Here is a 20,998-nt window from a genome sequence, read left to right as displayed (position 1 = left end):
CTGTTTTAAGATCATTGCTATCCAGTATTTTGCTGAAGGTGATGCACACACACACATACACACACATATTTTAAACATGGTGCTTTATTATTACAAACACATTACTTTGCCATATATTGCTTTATACAGTCTTGTAAATAGTGTGCTTTTCTATCAGTAAACTGAAAAACTCACATGGATACTGAACTTGTTTTTACATTCAGAAGTTCTTTCCATGTTTAAACTGACATTAGGGTTATTTTTATGGTATAATGCTCATGATAACACAGTCATTGTCATGCTTTCTTCAACAGCATATGAGGATATAAGAGTCCTCTTTTAAAGAAGTGACCGTACATATTGCTCATGCTTGGAGGACACCACAACTGGTTTTGTATTCTCACCACCAGACACACAATGGATGACATGATGCTACCACTTGTGAAACATGAAATAAATTGAAACAACTAGAACAAACATGCTAATGCAGTGGGGGATGGGTGGCTAATGAAACTGCATAAGAAATGATGCTGATACATTGAAGAGCAAGTGAAACTTCATGCACAGGTCAATACCACTGTACGCTTTGTCCAAGTTAAAATCAACAGACTGCCACAAAAATTGTCATGCATTTGTGATAAAGAATAAATGAGGAAAATATTCAGGACCACAGAAATCACCCATATATTGATGATGCCTGTTAAGACCATAATAATTAAAGGAAATGTAGAAATGGTAACATAGTTTTGGAAAAAAAACAAAAATCAATGCTATTGCTCAATCATTTTTAATTTTCTATGAATCTCAGTGTCTATTGCCATAAAATTAGAAATGTCACACTAAAAATTGTGAATGTGACTGACTGATCATGTTTCCATTGGGCAAGTGATTGCCATGTGAAGTGAGTTGGAGTTTCCCCATCGGCTGTTGCTCTTTCAAAATGAATTGGCACAAACAGTTTCTTTTAGGGGGGCGTTTACAGCCTGTGGTGTTCCCAATGTAGCGCATTTTTTGCAAGATTTAGAGACTTTTTTTCAAACAAGACTGTGTATAAACCAAGTGTATTGGTGCCAACTGTGGGCTACACCTTGTTATGGGTGGTCACCTTGCTGCCCTGGTTCCCCAGTCACTTTGTTAGGAAATACAGTAGTTGAAAACAGTTGTGGATCGCAGATAGAGTCTGTGTGATGTTTCAGAGACAAAATAGGAAAGATATTCTGTCGCTTCTAACTTTTTCTTTGAGCGATCATTTTACAAGTAGCCGCTGCTTGGAAGTGACTGCTGGTTAACATGCAGCCTTGATGGGCTGTGTTTCAGTCACTATTTCAAACTTGTTCCTTTGTCTGACAACAGAAACAGAAAAACATGTGAATGAGAAAAGCTTTAATGGGAATTCAACTGTATTGAAATACTGTATATGTGTGAGCAAAGAGAGTAGAGGAGAAGCAAACAGATAGAGAACTGAAACCTGTGACACTAGGGAGAATGCAAACACGTGATGTGATGAAGTCAATTGTTAACAGCGATTCAACAACAGTTTTCAAATATGTCCTCCAGTTCGCTCGTTGACAATACACAGTCCAGGCACGAACAAGGTTTTGACCTAGTCTTGTTGTAAAAAAAAAAAAATTTATTTCAAAGTGATTAAAACACCATTACAAGTAATGATAATTTATATTTGCTAAATGAGCTGACTGAGTGGAAATGATGCCAATTTTGCTACAAACTGTAGTAACCATTAGCTGTTTTCTGTCGATGAGATTCACTATACTTTTCTTTCTATTAACAGCTTTTGAAATGTATGGGTGTGTTGTAAAATCAAGCCTGAGTTTCTCCAAAATACACCAATTAAAAGCATGAAACAGATAAATGGAGTAGCAGAGTTTGGAATCTGTATTTTGTTTGATAACATAATTATGCAATGCATTAATTGGTAGACCTGTAATTGAAATATAATTAATAAAAAATAAATTATATGGATGATATATGGAAAGCAATTGTTTTGTATTATACCAGTTCGTTTTTTATTGCATATATTTTAACTTTATTAGACATTAATTATAGGTTTTTAAAGTTTAATAAAATCTCTGTATGAGTATTAAAATATGATAATTTGGGGAATTTTCATTATACTTCTGGCTGAATTATTGTCTTTGAAAATCTAATCTCCTTGATAGAATCTATCCCTGTGTAGTCTCTGTGTACTGCATAAACTACTGTGTTTTTGCAGTACTTTGAGAAAGAAGTAAAGTTCTAGTTATATTGCGTTTACTACAGTAGAGCACTTTCACACAAAACATGTAACAAAAATTTATGAGACAACACTGAACATTCACGCTCTAGATTTCTTTTTTTTTCAGATACATCAATGGGTCAGAAGTCTGATGATTGAGTGAAGATTGAACCAAAGAGTGGGGCGAGGCTCTGAGAGAGCGAGAGAGGAGCTGGAGGAGTGAACATGTGATGCCAGGTGTCAGATGTCTGTTTTTGGTGTCTTTATAGCAGCCGTGCAACATCAGCCACGGTGGGCTGAAATGTTGTAGGGGAAAAGGGGTCAAAGGTTTCATACAAGTGGCTTGATTGTCACTTACACAAACATTTACTACAATTTGAAACAGGTTAAAGGTGCATTTCACCTAAAGTGTATCTGAACTGTTGCTAGCTTTGGTGTCATTAGTTCCATAAGATTAATGTCTGGTTTGGTCTTTAGGTTGGTTCATTGATCAGTAAGTTGACAACTAATTCAAATAGATTTGTAATGACTAAGAGCTAAGATTTACTAAAATATTGCTGTTATTTTTGGTGAAATACCCCTTTAAATCTTCTCCTGTAATGTGGAAGCTAATTATATCATGAAATTCAACGAAGATTAAAACTTTTGTTGTAGTGCTAATGTACAGTACAGTAAGGTAACTCTTTATTACAGTAATTTTAAGAAATATGTCATTTGCTTCCTTGCAGAGAATTAGGTATGACAATTGATAAGACTCTCATGTCTGCACTAAATACGAAACAGCCAGCGCCTGGTTAGCTTAGCTTTGCACAAGACTTGAAAACAGCTAGGCTACCTTTGTCCAAAAGTAACAAAATCAACCTACCCGTGCCTCTAAAGCTCTCCAATTAACATTGTATATATCATTTGTTGAATATATGCAAAAGCTCAAAAACAAGTTGTGTGCTGAACAATTTCTTGGTTGGGAGCAGCCATGTGCAAAACTAAGCTGAATGGCTGCTGGCGATGGCTTCATAATTACCGTACAAACATGATAGTGTTATCGATCTTCTCATCTGACTCCCAAAATGCTGAACTATTCCTTTAACTATCATGATAAAAGCATACAATAAATGGTGCAGGGAGTGGACACAATAACAGGAACACATTACTGTAATATAATGAAAACCAGTGCTCTGCAAATACTGCTTTAGAAATGACCTCAGAGTTGAAAACTGAATATAGTAATTGTCAACAGACTTATATCTCTATAAAACTAAAAAAAAGAGTATTCGTTGCAGGTGGGTTTTACATTAGGTATTCACAGTATTGTGTCCACCCCTTGTTTAGTGGTAACCCAGAGCAACAGGAGTCACTGATCTGACTCTGGTCACATTGTATCTGAAATCATTAGAATACTTGGAGTGTTTGCTTTAGTCTGCCTGGACTGATAAGTTGGCAGAAATGTCATTTTCTTCACTACTCCACCAGTTTTTAGACATAAGGGAAGATCAAGCTGAAGTATTTGAGAGGATTTCAAACATTATTCATCACAGCAAATATTGATTGGCTTGCCACAGGCATCCGTGGCTCTGTGTCAAAATAATCCTTATTAAAACATTTGTCTCTCTTAAATCCTTGGCTTTAAGTTTGAACTCAGGAGGACTGAACCCTGGGGAATGTGAGGCCCTCCTTACCTCTCCCATCTCCTCACTCTCAACCCCCCCACCCCCCCACCCCCACCGTTACCCCATCTATACAGAGGACCAGTTGGGCCCAGTCATGATCAGCATCAGTGGCAGGGTAAGTGCAGCGAGACGTGAACTTATGCTGGGAGCGGAGCTGGGGCTGCACAGGTCGAACAGACTTCCCTGGAAGCGCATCTTCCTGGAGTCCTGCCTCAGCGTCTCCCAGATGGAGCTGACTTCCTCCTGACAGTCGGACAGGGCTGTGAGGGCACATGTGTGGAAAGCTTCCCAGTGGCTGGTGGCAAACAAAGGATCATCAGATCAACGTTGCGTCTGCCATTTCACTCAGAATTCATCCCGGCTACAGCATGCAGACGTGCAATGGCTGTCATGGATTAATTTGTTTGCCAATAATCTATCGCTCAGATGGCTATGATGGCTTCAAGTAAGTCAAACTGAGCTTTAATTGCCATGGCAACTGCATCAGAGAGTGAAACAATATCACAGATGATATTGCAAGCGGGCAATTTTCAACAGAAGGTTTTTGTGTAAATCTTTGTCTTCAATATACTGTACTGGGGTTGTAGAGTGCGTGCAGTAACAATGACAAAAAAACGTCCCTGGAATTTCATTACTGCTGCAGCGAAGTCATAAATTATTTAGTACAATGGCTCAGTGTCTCAGCACCATTCATTTCTCCATTCTCCCTCTGAGATTATAGCATCTTCTCATTTTCTCTCCATATTTTGTCAGGAGTTGCAGATTTCATACTGTATCCGTCTATATTTTTCCACTCAATCATGCACTATTTCCTACAAATTGAACTGAGGGACAATTTTATGCACAGTGCTATAGATCAGTGTTTTTTTTTTTTTATTCCAACCTGTCATGGCAGTTTTTACCCTCTTTGACAGTGCACAGTGTTTGGTTCAAATAAAATCCTACAGACTGAATTTGGTGTTTATAAGAGCGATGCCCTGTGTGTTCAAATGGGTGCTGCATGCTGTTCACACACACTCTCTTATTGGTAGAGTTATTCTTACCTGCACACGGCTGCCACTCCCCTCTCACTGGTCACGTTCTCCTGATAGTTGTCCATGCTCTCTCCCAGCTCCAGGACACAATCAGAAAAGTCCTTATAAATGTTCTCACACTTCACATCTGCTGAGTCTCCTGACACTGTGAGGGACAGGAATACTGCAACACAGACACAAGTCAATGCTAATTTGACCAGACTTTGTGAACCAGTAATGTTTGGCCCTTCATTTTCTTTCAAGTTTGAAAGAAGAATCAGTAGCATCAGTACGTCCACTTACAAATGTGCAAGAAAAGTTATCAAAAGTAGTTGCTTTCATTCTGTAAAGTCCTGTTTAGGATTTCTGGCCTTTTGTAAGTATTCCTATGTTTGAAATAGTTTGAATCTGATTTCTCTTCCTTTACCATCTCCACACTTCCAACAGTACCCTCAAACACTGCTCATGATCATGCACAAAACTTATTTTCCATTCAATTTCTTTCTTTTTTTTTTATATTGCATAAATACATGTAAGTATTTTTAACATCCATGTTCATATGTAAATGTAAGATTTTGCATCTGAACTTCACAGATGTCAGTGGGCGGCTGGCTGTGAAGCAGATGTTACCACAGAGAATAGTCCTGACCACTGCAGCTCATACATTTCTTTCACATGGAGTGCAATGTTCTAATCAGAGCTATTTGCAAATTAAATGCTAAAACATGTCCACAACAGAACAATTTACAAAAGGACAAGGCAAAAATAAAAGCTCAAAATATTCGTAAAAGTGACATATAAGGAAAGAAAAATCTATTTGAGGGGTTTTATTTTTGAATGTTGCATGTCTAAAAGCTTGCACACTATCACCTAAGTATAGACACTCAGTATCTATGGTCGCTGGGTATATACTAGAAGCAGCTGGCCACGGCACAGATCTCATAACCATCATGCAAAACTGATGGAGATGAATGCAGATAACAATTACAGCAGTGACATTTCTGATGCAGGGAGATAAAACGATATAAGGCAGTTTTCCCTGTCAGACCATCCAGAGGGGCTCGCAGCCCAAACGAAACCACGGAGGAGCACTTACCCAAGGCAAACGCAAGAATCCCCCCGATCTTCGTCGACATGAAAAATCCCATATCATCCCATTTCAAGCCAAGCGGAGGGCGCGGGATGCTGCCGAGGGACTCGTGGATCGGAATGGAAAAGCGGCGCTGAGTCACACGGAGCTGATTAGCTGCCCATGCTTAATGTGTTTCGGTGATTAACCGGCGATAAACACTTGGTGGGTGTGTATGCTCAGTCTTTCCCTGCTCCGGCCGACTGCTGACGTTACCTGCCCCCCGGCGCGCGCGCTGAGCTCATCTTCCCCCCTCAGCACCGGACAGCTCCTACCTCCCCGAGCAGGAACCGCCGTGCAACCCTCCTGCAACACTCACACAACACAGGGAGGTCTCTCAAAGTGTGCCTGCTTGCCTCCAGTCAGTCACGTTTTTATTTTTATTTTTTTCATTTCCCATGCTGTCTCTTTGCAGGATCTCCATTTTATTCTTACAGTAAGTTATATTTATATTCACACATGAATCATGAAGCTACCGCTATCCCATTTGGTTCTAGTTAGAAAAGGATCATTTGTGTCTAACTATCTTTTTTTTTTTTTTTTAACTTATTCTTAAAATGTAAAACTTCTGCAGCTCCCTCATTAAAAAAATCATAATATATGAATATGCAACTATAATTCAAAAGTTTAACTGCTGGACACAAGCTGTCTCTTCTCAATGTATGTGCTGAAGGGTTTTACGTTATGAAGTCATAATTCTGTAAGTTGCCTATTATATATAACTATAGTTTGGTCTGCACAGTGAAGGTCCAGCTGAAGTGATGTAACTTGCTGAAAGACTCTAGATTACTTTAGTTTATCATTTTTTTGGAATCAACAATAGCATATCTCTTTTAATACATTTTTAGTTATAGTGACAAATTCTATAGTTTAATTTCATAATAATTTCCAAGAATTAGGAATTTATAAACCCATTCAAATAAAGCCTTACCAAAAGGTTTACAAAATCTCTTGTGGTTCAAGTCACTTTCATCCTAACTTCCTCAAATAACACCATCCACAGTTGTCATTTTACTGAAACTGAGTACATAAAATTGCGGCATGAAGCACAAACTGTGACAGACTGCACATGACAACAGTATAATCATGAAGAAATTAGTTTCTAAGAAAGCAACTACCAGGACCAAAAAAACATTTTGTTCACCCTTTTATTGTTGTTCAGAAGATCTTTCATCACAAATAATGGCCTACAATCTGAGACTGACTGCACCGTTAGCACCTAGCAAGAGTTCGAAATGCTTCACCTAGCCTCTTACAACAGTAAGGAGATGAAACAGATAAATTAACCTGCAGAAACCTCCAGAGAACACTGTTTGAATGTTTGTTAGACTTGCAGCTGCCATTGCCCCACTGTAAAACAAATACCACATCCAACTCAAAGTTTTACAAACCTCCGGCCATACTGTGACTGTATGTGACTGTATGTGGCTGTATGTGACTGTATAGGGGTTGATTATAGGGGATCAGAGTCACAGTACAGGTAAGGCACAATGGTGTTTACAAGACAGAGAGGAGGATGAAATATGAATGTTTTGAAGTCATAAAATCTATTTTATCCTTCAGATGACAAATCAATCTTCAACAAAATTATTATGGCTTAACAGCTTTCATGGGGGGGCAGCTTATATCATATCTCTTTTGTTTTTCCATGATTTTTAATGACTTATTTTATTCTCTTTTCTCACCTTACACACACACACACACACACACACACACACACACACGCACGCGCACTCACATACAGATAAAAAAAGTCGCTTTAAAAATGAGCTGTAGTTGAGTCCTGTTAGCGTCTGAGAGGCTGAGATCCATACAAACATCTTTAACACACTGGTGTTTGCTGGAAATTGTATTCCAGCAATGCTGACTCATTGTGAAAGGTAATCAATAATATGATATGGATGGAAACAGCATGATGATGGATGGAAAATGGACAGTTTTATTGATCTGCTCCAGCTGCCCTCTTGGTTCGTTTCCGTGGAGATGTTTTAGGGGAAGCCTTGTCTGTAAGACAGGATGTAAAGATCAGCTATTTGTGTTGCTTCATGAAGAGCAACAGAAATGAGTCTGTTACTACTTGCGATAATAAAACGAACATACTCATGACATTGAGAGTCTCCTGAGGAATCCAGCTGATGTCCACATCATTTATCCCACCAGTGCCCTTCTCTATTTTCACTGGCATCCTCTTTTTCTGTAAAACACAGGTTCAAAGTTATTTTTAAACTATTTTATCTATTAACCGTAATGCACACTTTATTATCTATTTACTGCTGTTGGATTTACACATGAAAATATCTTATTAAATTTGCATTGGCAAAGCTGATTGGAATTTCTTGAGTAGATCAAACATACATATCCTAACATAAAAAACACATACCGTCCTTGACTCCAGGACCTGGTACATCCCAAAGAGCATCAGGACCACCAGTCCAACCAGGAACACGTACATGAACATTCTGCAAGTAAAACAAAATCATTTCTGTAATAAGAAAACAACAAGCAGCAGCGTTTTTTATTCAAGTGCTCAATCTAGACCTTCACTTAACTGCAATTTACTTCACTTACAAAGCCATTAGAATGCACGGCCATAATATGCAGCCATTTAATTTGAAATTTATTATTTCTTGTATAATTTATTTCAACACATAAAGCAGAGTTTTTTATCCCTAGTTGAGGAAGGTGGTATGAAAACAGTTTTATGACCTTCTGCAGTTTACTTACTAAATAATGGATGCAAATCTAATCAGAGCGCTATTCAAGCAAACGGCTGCCTTCAAAAGCAAATTCAAGTGCATTTTTTAGTGTAAACCTGTAGCATAAAGACTGGCAACAGTTCCTGCATCGTGCACCAGCAGCAGAGCTCTGACAACTAATCTCTTTGTGCCAATTTCACACCTTCTTTTACAGGTTCTTACATGTGCTGCAATATTCTGGTAGAGCTGGTACTATGAAGCCTTAAAGAGATGCCAGGGCTTCAAGAGATATGGCAAATAAGTAAAAAGTTAAGTAAAATGTGGGCAAAAATAATTAGAGTTAAAAATGATTTACGCTAAATTGAGATGCAAAGAAAATGGTTGAATAGGTCCATCTATTGCCCAGTCTGATGTAGTCACTTTGCTATAAGTCATCTTCTTCCTTCCATTTTGGCGTCTACATGTTCATTTACGAGTTTGCACATGTCAGGATATAACATAGACCCAGTAAAAGAAAGTCTTACGTTTCTCCGTCCAGTCCCTCTTCTCTCTCAGTGATGGTGACAGTCTGGTTGTAAATGGCAGTCTGGAACACGCTGCCCTAAAGAAAGATGTGAACATTTACTATAAGTAAAGAAATAGCTTCAACCTTCAGGAACCCTCTTGAAACTTATCATTAAAAAACCATACTGACAATGTATCTCAACATTTATCACATAATTTGTTAATAGCATGGAAACAGCTGTCAACACTTGGCAGGGAGAAAATAATGACAGAGTCACCAGTGGTGCCGGTTATAAAAACATGACTAAAGAGAAGCTGCTTTGCTGACTGTGGCTTCTTTAAGTTTTAATTTTCATGTGCATCATGACAGTCACGGCCTCACACTGTATCTTCTCTCTTTCAAAAGTCAACCTCAACATATCCTCACCAACAACCAACCACAAAACATTTTTTTTAAATAATGAAAAACTGTTTTTTTTTTTCTTTTTTTACCTCAGTGTCAAGATAGTTGAGGAGGATAACAAGACCAAATGGACGACCAGCCATGGGCTGAGCTGGGATGAAAGAGTACTCAAAGGAGGCCTGAGCCTGAGGCTGCACCACGGTGTTCAAGGGCAAAGCTGTGAACTACAAACACACACATAGAAAAAAAAAACTCAGCTACTGTATTACACTATGACATGGTAATTCTTTTCAGGAGTATTTATTGTGTTCAGAAGCAGGGCAGACAGAAAACATCGGTCTTTTCTTTTCAATATAAATATACACTTACATATACATGCATTAAAATATAAATGTTGTGGACTTTATTTGTCTTGAATCCGTTAAAAGTAAAAAAAAATAAATAAAAAAAACAATTATAACACCATTGATTTTATGTGGCCGTACTGCTTTGAATTCACCAGAAATGTTTCTTTTATAAGCCCTTTATATAATTCAGATGAATATTTTTAGAATAATGTTCTTCCCTTTTTTATAATTTATAAAAGAGTGTGAGTTAATCAACACATTATTGATTTTTTTTAAAATTATTTTGTAATGTATCCAACTGAAAAGGTGGAGAAATGTTTGCTGGTGGTTTCCGTTCAGATCAAACTCACATTCTGAATGTAGAACTGGAAGTCCTGCGGATACCGGAAGGAGGCCTCCAACGACTGAACGGTGAAATCCTGACTCCCCTTGTTGGTGAAACCCACCAGGAACCTCACAATTTCATTGGCAGGAAACTCTAAATTTAAGATGGATACAAATAAATATTAAATACACTTAAAACATCAGGTGTACGGTGTACTAACAAAGCCACACAGTTGCCTGTTATGTTACTCCTTAGAACAAATGCAAGCTACCGTGCTGTACTCACTTTGTGCTTCTGTTTTCTACGTGAGCGTAAACACTGTGAAAACTCAAGACCTGGACCAACCTTCTCCTGTCGTGAAGATGATGGTGGTGTCGGCATCAGGGTGAGAAGATAACAGCTTGTCAGCAGCTTCATCGGACTCATCTTCCTCACCCTCCTGAGGACGAACATGGCATTGTGATGTAACCACCTGCATGCAAACTCTATGTTTTGCCACACTGCTGTATGATCGAAGATACTTACTGAGGCTTGTATCTGATCTTCCTCAACAAGGACCTCTTCCTCATCTTCCTCCTCATCTACTGCAGCATCAGCATCCTCAGCAATGTCCTCAGCAGAGTCTGACTCTGCGGACACATGGCCTGCATGGGGGCGGAAGACACAACAGTTTTGTGAAAGTTGCATGTTTAAAGGGTGGGTGATGGTTGTAGAGTTAATGTTGTAAATGTAGTTGCGATTTTTCTTTCTGTCAGCCCTAAAATATCACCACATTATAATTATATATGTCAATATCACCCTAGCCTGCTTATTTGTGGAGAAAGTTCAGAGTGGCTGTGAAAATGTGTAAAAGAAAAGTAGTATTCACCCTTATAAACAATTTATACTGAATATCTTTGGTTTGTGGTAGGGTCACACACCAGTCAGAGATAAATATTCAGCAAATAACTATGCCAACAAGTAAAAACAAACCAGCGAATAAATTAAATGTTTGTAAAAACGATGTTTTCAAACTATTTATGTGGTTAAAACTTAAACTAATTAAAAATGAATGGATAACTCTAGTTTTCACACATTGGACCTACTGATATTGTTGATACTGCTGTTATTTCCCTGTCTGTAGTGAACTTGCCTGTTTGTTTCCCATTTAAAATGAACGGCAGCAGTTTAGTACAAATCCCCAGACTAATGTAAGTCAGCGGGAAAACACAGGCTGAGAGAAACGTCCAAACACATCATCTTATCTATGGTGACGTGTCCCAGCCAGAGGGAGCCGTCAACCTTTGCTGCATCCACAAACTACTTTATATTTTTTTAAATTAAATAATCATCTCTACAGCTCACGGGGAGATATTTAACTTCACTTTTAATGACGGAGGTGATTCTTTTGTACTCGGACGGCAGCAGCCGGTATGCGACCGTCGTTTTCATTCATTTCAGAGCAAAAGCGATGAGTTACAACTCTTTCATCACACTGGATGAAATGATGAATAAAACGTCCATACGTCCATGTTAGAAAAGCGGCGGTGGAGACGTGAAGCTGCCTGTGTGCAGCTCCGCGACTGTGCCACGTCAATACGTGAGACTATTAACTTTTTTTAAAAACTCTGAACCAAACTGAGGCGGCGACATGAACAATGTGTTTCAAACGCAGAAAAAATACGACTCACCGATGGAAACGAGTCCACAGGGGAAGGCCAGGAGGAAAAGCAACAATAACTTTGATCCGAAGTTGAACATTTTCTCGGACTTGGTGGCAGAAGTTAGTAACACATCAGCGTTCAGGAGAGGAGAGGACAGCGGCGGAGCAGAGGGCGGGACAAAAGGAGGTCGGACCCGCCTGTTAGAGGTTTGTCTGGAGTAGGTTTGGGAGGTCCGACTCATTTAAAGCTCCAGTGTGTTTCACACGGAGGAAAAACAGAGATCGGCAAACTGCGTTTCCGTCCACGCTTGTAGTTCAAAGACCTATAGAGCAGCTGAGACAGTCGCACTCAGCTTTGGCACGTTTACATTCTTCACACTGTGCAGTAGGATCATCCGCTGGTCAGCACAATGAATTTAAATTCATTTAACAGCAGTTACATAGCAATCACAAGTCACACATTACTTCCTTTTGATTTAGCAAATTCTGTTTTTATTGTCTGTATTGTACATTTTTATTTTGTTGTTTTGCATGCTTGTTACTTTACATCCTGTTGTGTACATGAGATGAAAAGAAAGATCCTTCAAACTTCTGTTTTATACTTATACTTGTATAAAAAATACTTACTACTTACTTTTTACACTGTGGTAAATGATCTGTATACTTCTTCCACCACTATGCCATTCTTGTAAAAATATGACTAATAAGTGCAGTTTAAACAGATACTCTGCAACAGGCAATGGCCGGTATCAGCCTGCTAACACTGAACATCACATCTGTATGATATTCATGTAAATATATAAGCCATGGTAAATCATATTGTTAGGTTACCCTAATGTCCTTTAATTCCTTAGATAAAATGGTTTCTTACAATATTTAGTATGGTTGAGAAAGTATCTGATTTGCCCTTGTTTGTGTGAGGTTTCAGAGAGTAATTGAAACTATAAGGAAGAAAATTTCAACAGTGATGGATGTAGAGAGACCAAAAGACCTCAAGAGGTCACTGTAGTTCATGTGCACTGATAAAATGTTGAAAGTTGATGATGTGCAGTTCAGATTTGAAGGATGAATTGTTAAAAGAGCTGAACATGGAGGTGTTTCAAACACCAGCTAAATGCAGGTGAACTCTATGATCACCGCTGGGAAACCAGAGCAAAATTACAGATGCACAATGGTTAGTGAAGGATTCACATGGTTATAGTCAGTGCAACAAGACAAAAAGAGTGTAGCATATCAGGCAGGGTTGAGTTGTTGGCAGGAAACCTCAACACAGCGATGACACAGCTCATAATGACCTGTGCAGTCTGATGAACAGAGCCTTGATTGAACTCAGCACGTCTAAATGAATTAATTACTCATGTACACTTTCGCCTTTGATAATCCTTAAAAACGCTCACATTCTGACTTCTTACTGGTGCAGATTCATCACTTTAAATAACTGTTTGAGTTTCATGGTATAGTTGTGGACATGGCTCGACCTATTAGCTGCCTACACGCCTTGCAGGAAACCACTTTTCTGGGGTTGTTGTGGCGTGTGTAAAAAATAATTGACACAGTATTGCTTGGTCACCAGCCTCCCAGCTTCTGCAAATCAGTGGACAAGAAGAGGAAGAGAAATCATCTCAGTGATACAGGTCGGCAATGCAGAGGAATCCAACTATTCACTGAACCTGGATACCAGAACAGTGGGACTCCTGTAATTATTTGCAAATATCCAAGTTACACATTTGGATAATGGTTTATCACACTCAGTGTCATTGATTGTAATTGAGTAGTCTATGTCTAAAGACATCCAGGCTATGACTTAAACTTGGATACATCAGCTTGTAATCTGTAAACACTGATCAATCAGAAGTCTGGATGATGTTTGACTCAGGTATACTGTACATTACTGTATTACTGTACACTGGGTACTAGCTTGGATGTAAACACATACATGAAGATAAGAACTGTGTCACATGTAGACGTCCAGCTACAGAAACATTTTTAGAGGTCATCATGACAAAATATACAGTAAGAAGGAAAGTATTCAGACCCCTTTAAATTTTTCACTATTTGTTTCATTGCAGCCATTTGCTAAAATCGAAAAAGTTCATTTTTTTCTCATTAATGTACATTCAGCACCCCATCTTGACAGAAAAAAACAGAAATGTAGAACTTTTTGCAAATTTATTAAAAAAGAAAAACTGAAATATCACATGGTCATAAGTATTCAGACCCTTTGCTGTGACACTCATATTTTACTCACATGCTGTCCATTTCTTCTGATCCTCCTTGAGATGGTTCTACTCCTTCATTGGAGTCCAGCTGTGTTTAATCAAACTGATTGGACTCGATTAGGAAAGGCACACACCTGTCTATATAAGACCTTACAGCTTGCAGTGCATGTCAGAGCAAGTGAGAGTCATGAGGTTGAAGGAACTGCCCAAGGAGCTCAGAGACAGAATTGTGGCAAGGCACAGATCTGGCCAAGGTTACAAAAGAATTTCTGCAGCACAGTGGCCTCCATAATCCTTAAATGGAAGATGTTTGGGACGACCAGAACTCTTCATAGACCTGGCCGTCCAGCCAAACTGAGCAATTGTGGGAGAAGAGCCTTGGTGAGAGAGGTAAAGAAGAACCCAAAGATCACTGTGGCTGAGCTCCAGAGATGCAGTAGGGAGATGGGAGAAAGTTCCACAAAGTCAACTATCACTGCAGCCCTCCACCAGTCGGGGCTTTATGGCAGAGTGGCCCGACGGAAGCCTCTCAAGACATATGAAAGCCTGCATAGAGTTTGCCAAAAAACAGATGAAGGACTCCCAGACTATGAGAAATAAGATTCTCTGGTCTGATGAGACCAAGATTGAACTTTTTGGTGTTAATTCTAAGCAGTATGGGTAGAGAAAACCAGGCACTGCTCATCACCTGCCCAATACAATCCCAACAGTGAAACGTGGTGGTGGCAGCATCATGCTATGGGGGTGTTTTTCAGCTGGACAGGACGACTGCTTGCAATTGAAGGAAAGATGAATGCGGCCAAGTACAGAGATATCCTGGAAGAAAACCTCTTCCAGAGTGCTCAGGACCTGAGACTGGGTCGAAGGTTCACCTTCCAACAAGACAATGACCCTAAGCACACAGCTAAAATAACAAAGGAGTGGCTTCGGAACAACTCTGTGACCATTCTTGACTGGCCCAGCCAGAGCCCTGACCCAAACCCAATTGAGCATCTCTGGAGAGACCTGAAAATGGCTGTCCACCAACGTTCACCATCCAACCTGACAGAACTGGAGAGGATCTGCAAGGAAGAATGGCAGAGGATCCCCAAATCCAGGTGTGGAAAAACTTGTTGCATCATTCCCAAGAAAACTCATGGCTGTACTAGCTTCTACTCAATACTGAGCAAAGGGTCTGAATACTTATGACCATGTGATATTTCAGTTTTTCTTTTTTAATAAATTTGCAAAAATTTCTACATTTAGTTTTTTTCTGTCAAGATGGGGTGCTGAGTGTACACTAATGAGAAATAAAATGAACTTTTTTTGATTTTTAGCAAATGGCTGCAATGAAACAGAGTGAAACATTTAAAGGGGTCTGAATACTTTCCGTACCCACTGTAAATCACCATCTTTCTCTTGAAATGAAGGTGTTATATTAATAGAATTCAAATTTAGTTAGTTTCAGTCATTGTCACTGGTCTGTTTTTGTCCTGCAGCTTGCACCTAACTTTACTGTCAAAGACTCCTGTTTTAATTCTGAAATGTGACAATACAAATATTAAGGTAATTAAAGCAAAACTGGTTTCTGTGCTCATATTCCTTAATATTACCAGAGCAGAGGTTCACATGCTCAAAACTTGTTGCCTTGCATGTTTTTGTCAATCTAAAAAAGTTTGTGGTTTTCTGCAAAAGCACGCATCCTGTCCCTTGAAAAAGGAGTGTCTTGAATAGCATCGCATTGTGCAAGCATACACATACAACAGATACTGTAGTCTTGGTTATCATACACAGGGTGTAAAGAGAGAAAAAGAGCATTGTCCTTGGTTAAAGCTTCGCTGCCATGGATTCCTGTGGCAATTGGACACGAGTGGGTGGTAAGTATTGAATGAAGTCTCAGCTGTAAAATGATAATGTTGGATGTAAGAGTGGATATGGGATGTAATTACAACAGTTGCTTTTTAAAATGTCAATGACAAAGATGCTTAGTATTCATGCTTACACCATCATTTGGCAGTAATTTCATATTATGCGTGACTGCAACAGCCAGGTGCTTGTTCTCTACATCATACCTATGATGAAATAATACAGGGGAATGGCTTACACCCTTTTGTTGAGACGTGTTAAGTGCTAGTGAGGATATATGCTAAGTACAGCTTATTGCAGTGGGCAAAAGAAAACAAGCTGATGGTTATTACAAGCACTAGTTAGGTAATATGGTAAATTTAGACAATGTGAGGACTATCCAGATCTCAGTGTGTAGAAGATCCATGCCAGAAGATCACCCCAACACTCAGATGTCAGATATAAATAATACAGTAGAATTCATTGAATTGAATTGAATTGAATTTTATTAAGTTCAGTTTAATTTGATCTATATAGCACCAAATCAAACCAAACATACATTATAAGGCCCTTTACAGAATGATCTAACCATATTATAGAGAGAAACCCAACAGTTCCCATGCATAAGTACTTTCTTTAAGCTTTTGAGAATTTAATTTTGGAAGGGAAATATAAATAGACTAGTTCACCAATAAATTCACAATCAGTTGCCCAACTACTTTTCCACTTTTTGCCAGCTCTTCATCTGCCCCAGCAGAGCACTCATTAAACACAAAAAATCAATGGCAGCCAAGGGAGCGGTGCATCTATTGTACAGCTAACTTTCAAGCTTCACTAATTAATGTTTTTAAATTGACAGTTGGTCAAATGACTGTGTGTCATATATGGCAGATGAACAAAGTTAGTGTGTAGCTAATGAACATTGCGAAGCATCTCACTAACTGTGTCTGTCTGCTATCTGCAGAGCAGGTAGCGTACCTTGTGTTTTTAGAGCTTTGGCCTTTTACCTGCAGTGGCCGCCGTGAGAGTGAACCAAAACAGTAAAGCTAAACAATGAGCTGAATATAAAACTATTAAACTCCGTAAAGCTGAGGGGAGGCTGCATATTCGGGTGATGATTCTCTCTAGATTCATTAAGTGACCACACATTGTTTTAACATTTGTGATGTGGCTCTGATGTAATCCGAATCTGCATGTATGCATATTTCTCTCTGGGATATTACACGTGATGTAACATATTACATACAGATAACATATTAACAACATATGAACATAACATATTATGTTAATATCTAACATATTACACTGAAGTAGATTGGTTTTAGATTTTTAAAAAAGCATTTATTTAAAGTGAAAATTCTTCTTTTTTAGTTTTTAATTTGACTTGTGAGCTGCTAATCATTATTTCACACACGCATGCACACACACACACACACACACACACACACACACACACACACACACACACACACACACACACACACACACTATAACTGTTAATGTGATGCCACCATGGCATAATCAATATGATATAATTATTCCTTTCAGAAACTCTGATGAAACTACAACTAAATGAGAACAGTCAGTGTGACACAATTACAGGCATGTCAAAGTATTACTAATGAGGTTGGTGCTGCTTTACCCAAAGGCGACATGCAGAATCATGCAGGGGAAGTAACACACCACCACAATGAGAATAATAATATTCATATTATATTATAGATTTATATTCATAAGAGATCATCATCAGATCATATTCAGACATAATTTGGTCTGTTTGTATTGTAGGTGGGTTTTCCCTGCATCCAAAAAGACAAATACACAGGGTTTGCAGAATGTCAGCTGTTTCTAGAGCCATATGTTAAATTACAATGATATAATTGTTTTGAGCATGTTTAACCTCATTATTAAGACAAACACTCGGCATCCAAAAAACTTTAAACCCTGATCAAATGTCAAAGATTTTAAAATATAATAAACACACGTCAAGCTGAATTCAGTGGAAATTTCTATTCACAATACATCTTCCATTTGATGTAGTGGTGTCACAAAACAATGTATTGACTGAATATTTTACTTTACTCAAGTGTGATAGGTTCAGTGAAATATAAGTTGACTGCAGTATGTTGGACTGAAAGGTTTTACTAATGTGTTGTGAGATAGGAAATGCATCCAACATGCTTTGCTGAGTATATGTTTTTGCAACAAAAACCTAGTGTACTGTGCAGTCATGCAGTTCACACATTCATGTATGTGAGCTTCTTAGGAAAACCACATCTGCTGGTGTTGACGGTTGAGCAGATCTCTTGAAGACAGTGGCAGTGCAAAGCTTTTCCTTAAGGGCACAACAAAATCTTAAACCTCTGTCTGTTGGGCAGAATTCATCTTTTACATAAACCTTGTTTGAGGCTCACGAAATAAGCATTCATGAGTTGAAATAGAATAATATCAATGTTCAATGCTAAAGCACAGAGCTGGCATTGATTGCAAAACACTCAAGGGCACTTCTGTTGACCCGTTGAGTTTTCACATCCATTTTCACATCCCTTGAGCCATGTCTCACCTCTGTTGACATGCAAAGTGGCAACTAGTTCATATGACGAACCCGCCCAAAGGACTCAGCAAGAGATTTTGTAAACAGGAAGCTGCATTCAGTCAGCTGACCGCTGGGACTCAGGTTTGAGAGACACAAACTAGAGCCCACAGCTCCATCCCTGTAGTATCACCCTCTTGTTTTGTCATGAGAACAACTTGCCATTGACTCTGTTTTGGGAAACACAGTGGTGCAGTGGTTAGCATGGTCACCTAATTTTGTGATTGGGGGCTTCTCTGTGAACTTTTCATGATGGCTGCGGTCTGGAGAGGTTTACTCTCATTTTCAAAAACGTGTTAGTTTTAAATTTAACATTGGTGTGAATGTGTGTGGGAACAGTTGACTGTCTATGTTATGTCTATGATTCTGTGTTTTGTATTTGACAAATTTCCTATTTGATTTTAGCCATAGCTTGCCTCTCATTGACAAGGTGGATTTATTTTGACGCTAATCCTGGTCCAATATGTGACTTGCACAAGTGTCATGTCTGGTGAGGATGTTTAATAATTTAAAATGATCCATAATAAATATAGTTCTTTCTCTCTCTCTTTGTCTAGACTGGAACTTTTTTGGTCTGCCATTTAGTATGAAGATGCTATTTGGACTTATCAGCGTAATGCTGTTCATCTCACTATCTTGGAATTTTTTTTTCTGTGTATCAAAATGTTTCTCAGGTAATAACATTATTTTCTTTTTAAAATCCAATGAAAACAAATTAATTTCCGTATTTCATTGTGAATGTTTTATTCCCCAGGAAAATGGACATGTCGAAGACGAAGGTATGTAGCCCATATACAGTATATATACCTTTCAAAGGAAGAAGCAAATTATGTTCCCTTTAAAATGCTCTGCATGTTTCGAAATCATCGCCAACCTGAACATTTACAAAATGTATCTCCTCTTTTTATGTCAAATTTAAGTCGGGGTCCAAGACATATGGAAGAAAATCCTATTTATGGAAACATAAACTACGCGCAAACAAGTAAGTGAGTGCATTGTGTGTGAGCGCGTGTATGCCTTTACACATTTGCCTCTGTTTACATTGTTGTGATGTTTTCCATAGGCATTGCTGTGTTCACAGAAGTTGATCGTCCACACTCATCACTAAGCTCTTCATCTTTGAGGGACCAACAGAGAGTCAATTCTAACTCACAGGTAGAATCTTTAACCCCTTTTACAAAAAGCGAGCTCTTTATTGTAGGTTCTCATCATTCTCTGCATCTGATATTGATTCACATACATCACTAAGCTTTGCTGCACCACTTTGCCAGACTGGCAGTAGCATAAAGGAAATGGAAGCAGCAACATGAAAAAGGCCTTTGTAAGGACAGATAGGATTGTTGTAATGAATAACTTTGCTAAGAATTTCACTATAAACATATCCTGTGGCTGCTGATATAATAATTGGTAAAGATTATACATTTTTGTTTTTTCTTTCTCCTTCCAGTCCAAAACTCAGGACTGCTATGCCAACCTGGCCCTGAAACCTCCCAGGCCGCAGTCTGGCCGTAGCTCTCCACAGATACAGTACTCGGATGTAGTTCAGTTAGAGGTGCCACTAGAGTCGAAGAAAGGAGATGAAGGCAACACTGACGGTGTCTCCACCATGTCCGATCTGTATGCGTCCGTGCAAACTCAGCGCACTAAGGTGAATACTGCAGACACTGGAGAGGACTATGCCAACCATCTCTGAGAGAAGCCGACACGTCATAAATGCTCTTTTTGCAACTTGACCTGCTGCCACGGGATGGCACTGTTTGTCATCATATCAAAAATGACAACACTCTTGGTTAGTTAAGGTGTGCTTGCCATAACTCTCATGAAAACTAACTCACTGCTGTTAGATTTACCAGAGAAAGTTCATTTTTGGCTCAATTTCAATGCATTTATTAATGGCTTGCCTTGTTTTGGTATGTTACTTAAACCAAGAGAAATACAGCTGTTGTTTCTGTAAGAGTGACTGATTTGATCTCATCGTTAATTTCCTGTATCATTGAAGTGTTAGTTCTATAGAAAAACACATTGGTATACATTAGTTGCACAGTTTTCACTGATGTATGGATTTGGAGTAAAACTCTGCATAGACAGTTCATCATTCTGCACAGTGACGTCAAACATCCAAGTACCAATATGTAAAACACATTTATAAGTGGTGACAGACTTTGAAATATTTCTTATGTGCCAGTTGATTGATGCATGACCAGTCAAAAATGGCTGACTCTCTGATTCTCTGCTGATCACATCAGTGGTGTTTGCCAGCTCCTTCTACTTTCTCTAATCTTTTCTGACATTCAATTCATGTCACTTACTTCGGATATGTTAATGTTTAAACCTGTCAAATCACTGCTTCCTTTATCAGATTTGACCTGACAAATGCTGAGATAATATGTAACTCTTAATAATAATAATAATGATAAGAAGTAA

At 38.7% G+C, this 20,998-nt stretch overlaps 2 protein-coding genes across 2 annotated transcripts; both read right to left on the bottom strand.

The window, feature by feature from the left end:
• Positions 1-66: 66 nt before the first annotated feature.
• Positions 67-6,522, bottom strand: LOC130184323 (neuritin-like). The gene is made up of 3 exons (XM_056400265.1): positions 5,989-6,522; positions 4,923-5,076; positions 67-4,174 (listed from the first exon to the last, which is right to left on the bottom strand). Exons 1-3 carry the CDS (start codon positions 6,038-6,040, stop codon positions 3,946-3,948), a joined length of 435 nt encoding a protein of 144 aa, XP_056256240.1. The 5' UTR covers positions 6,041-6,522; the 3' UTR covers positions 67-3,945.
• A 631-nt stretch (positions 6,523-7,153) lies between these two features.
• On the bottom strand, positions 7,154-12,195 carry LOC130161553 (translocon-associated protein subunit alpha-like). Its single transcript, XM_056364923.1, has 9 exons — positions 11,967-12,195; positions 10,822-10,940; positions 10,642-10,735; positions 10,322-10,449; positions 9,714-9,848; positions 9,242-9,318; positions 8,402-8,480; positions 8,122-8,215; positions 7,154-8,025 (listed from the first exon to the last, which is right to left on the bottom strand). Exons 1-9 carry the CDS (start codon positions 12,178-12,180, stop codon positions 7,961-7,963), a joined length of 1,005 nt encoding a protein of 334 aa, XP_056220898.1. The 5' UTR covers positions 12,181-12,195; the 3' UTR covers positions 7,154-7,960.
• Positions 12,196-20,998: the final 8,803 nt, after the last annotated feature.

The sequence above is a fragment of the Seriola aureovittata genome, chromosome 2, assembly GCF_021018895.1.
Source record: "Seriola aureovittata isolate HTS-2021-v1 ecotype China chromosome 2, ASM2101889v1, whole genome shotgun sequence".
Taxonomy (NCBI): domain Eukaryota; kingdom Metazoa; phylum Chordata; class Actinopteri; order Carangiformes; family Carangidae; genus Seriola; species Seriola aureovittata.
The sequence above is the reverse complement of the archived record's forward strand: the minus strand, read 5'-3'. Positions and strand labels throughout refer to the sequence as shown.

Excerpts from the sequence above, each read along its gene's own strand:
- LOC130184323 (XM_056400265.1), bottom strand. The coding sequence starts at position 6,040 with ATGGGATTTTTCATGTCGACGAAGATCGGGGGGATTCTTGCGTTTGCC. Across the intron at positions 5,077-5,988 it reads GATTCTTGCGTTTGCCTTGG|TATTCCTGTCCCTCACAGTG; the intron begins GTAAGTGCTCCT and ends TCTGTGTTGCAG. Across the intron at positions 4,175-4,922 it reads GGAGTGGCAGCCGTGTGCAG|CCACTGGGAAGCTTTCCACA; the intron begins GTAAGAATAACT and ends GTTTGCCACCAG.
- LOC130161553 (XM_056364923.1), bottom strand. The coding sequence starts at position 12,180 with ATGAGTCGGACCTCCCAAACCTACTCCAGACAAACCTCTAACAGGCGG. Across the intron at positions 8,216-8,401 it reads AGGTCCTGGAGTCAAGGACG|AAAAAGAGGATGCCAGTGAA; the intron begins GTATGTGTTTTT and ends TGTGTTTTACAG. Across the intron at positions 8,026-8,121 it reads GGAGACTCTCAATGTCATGA|ACAAGGCTTCCCCTAAAACA; the intron begins GTATGTTCGTTT and ends CCTGTCTTACAG.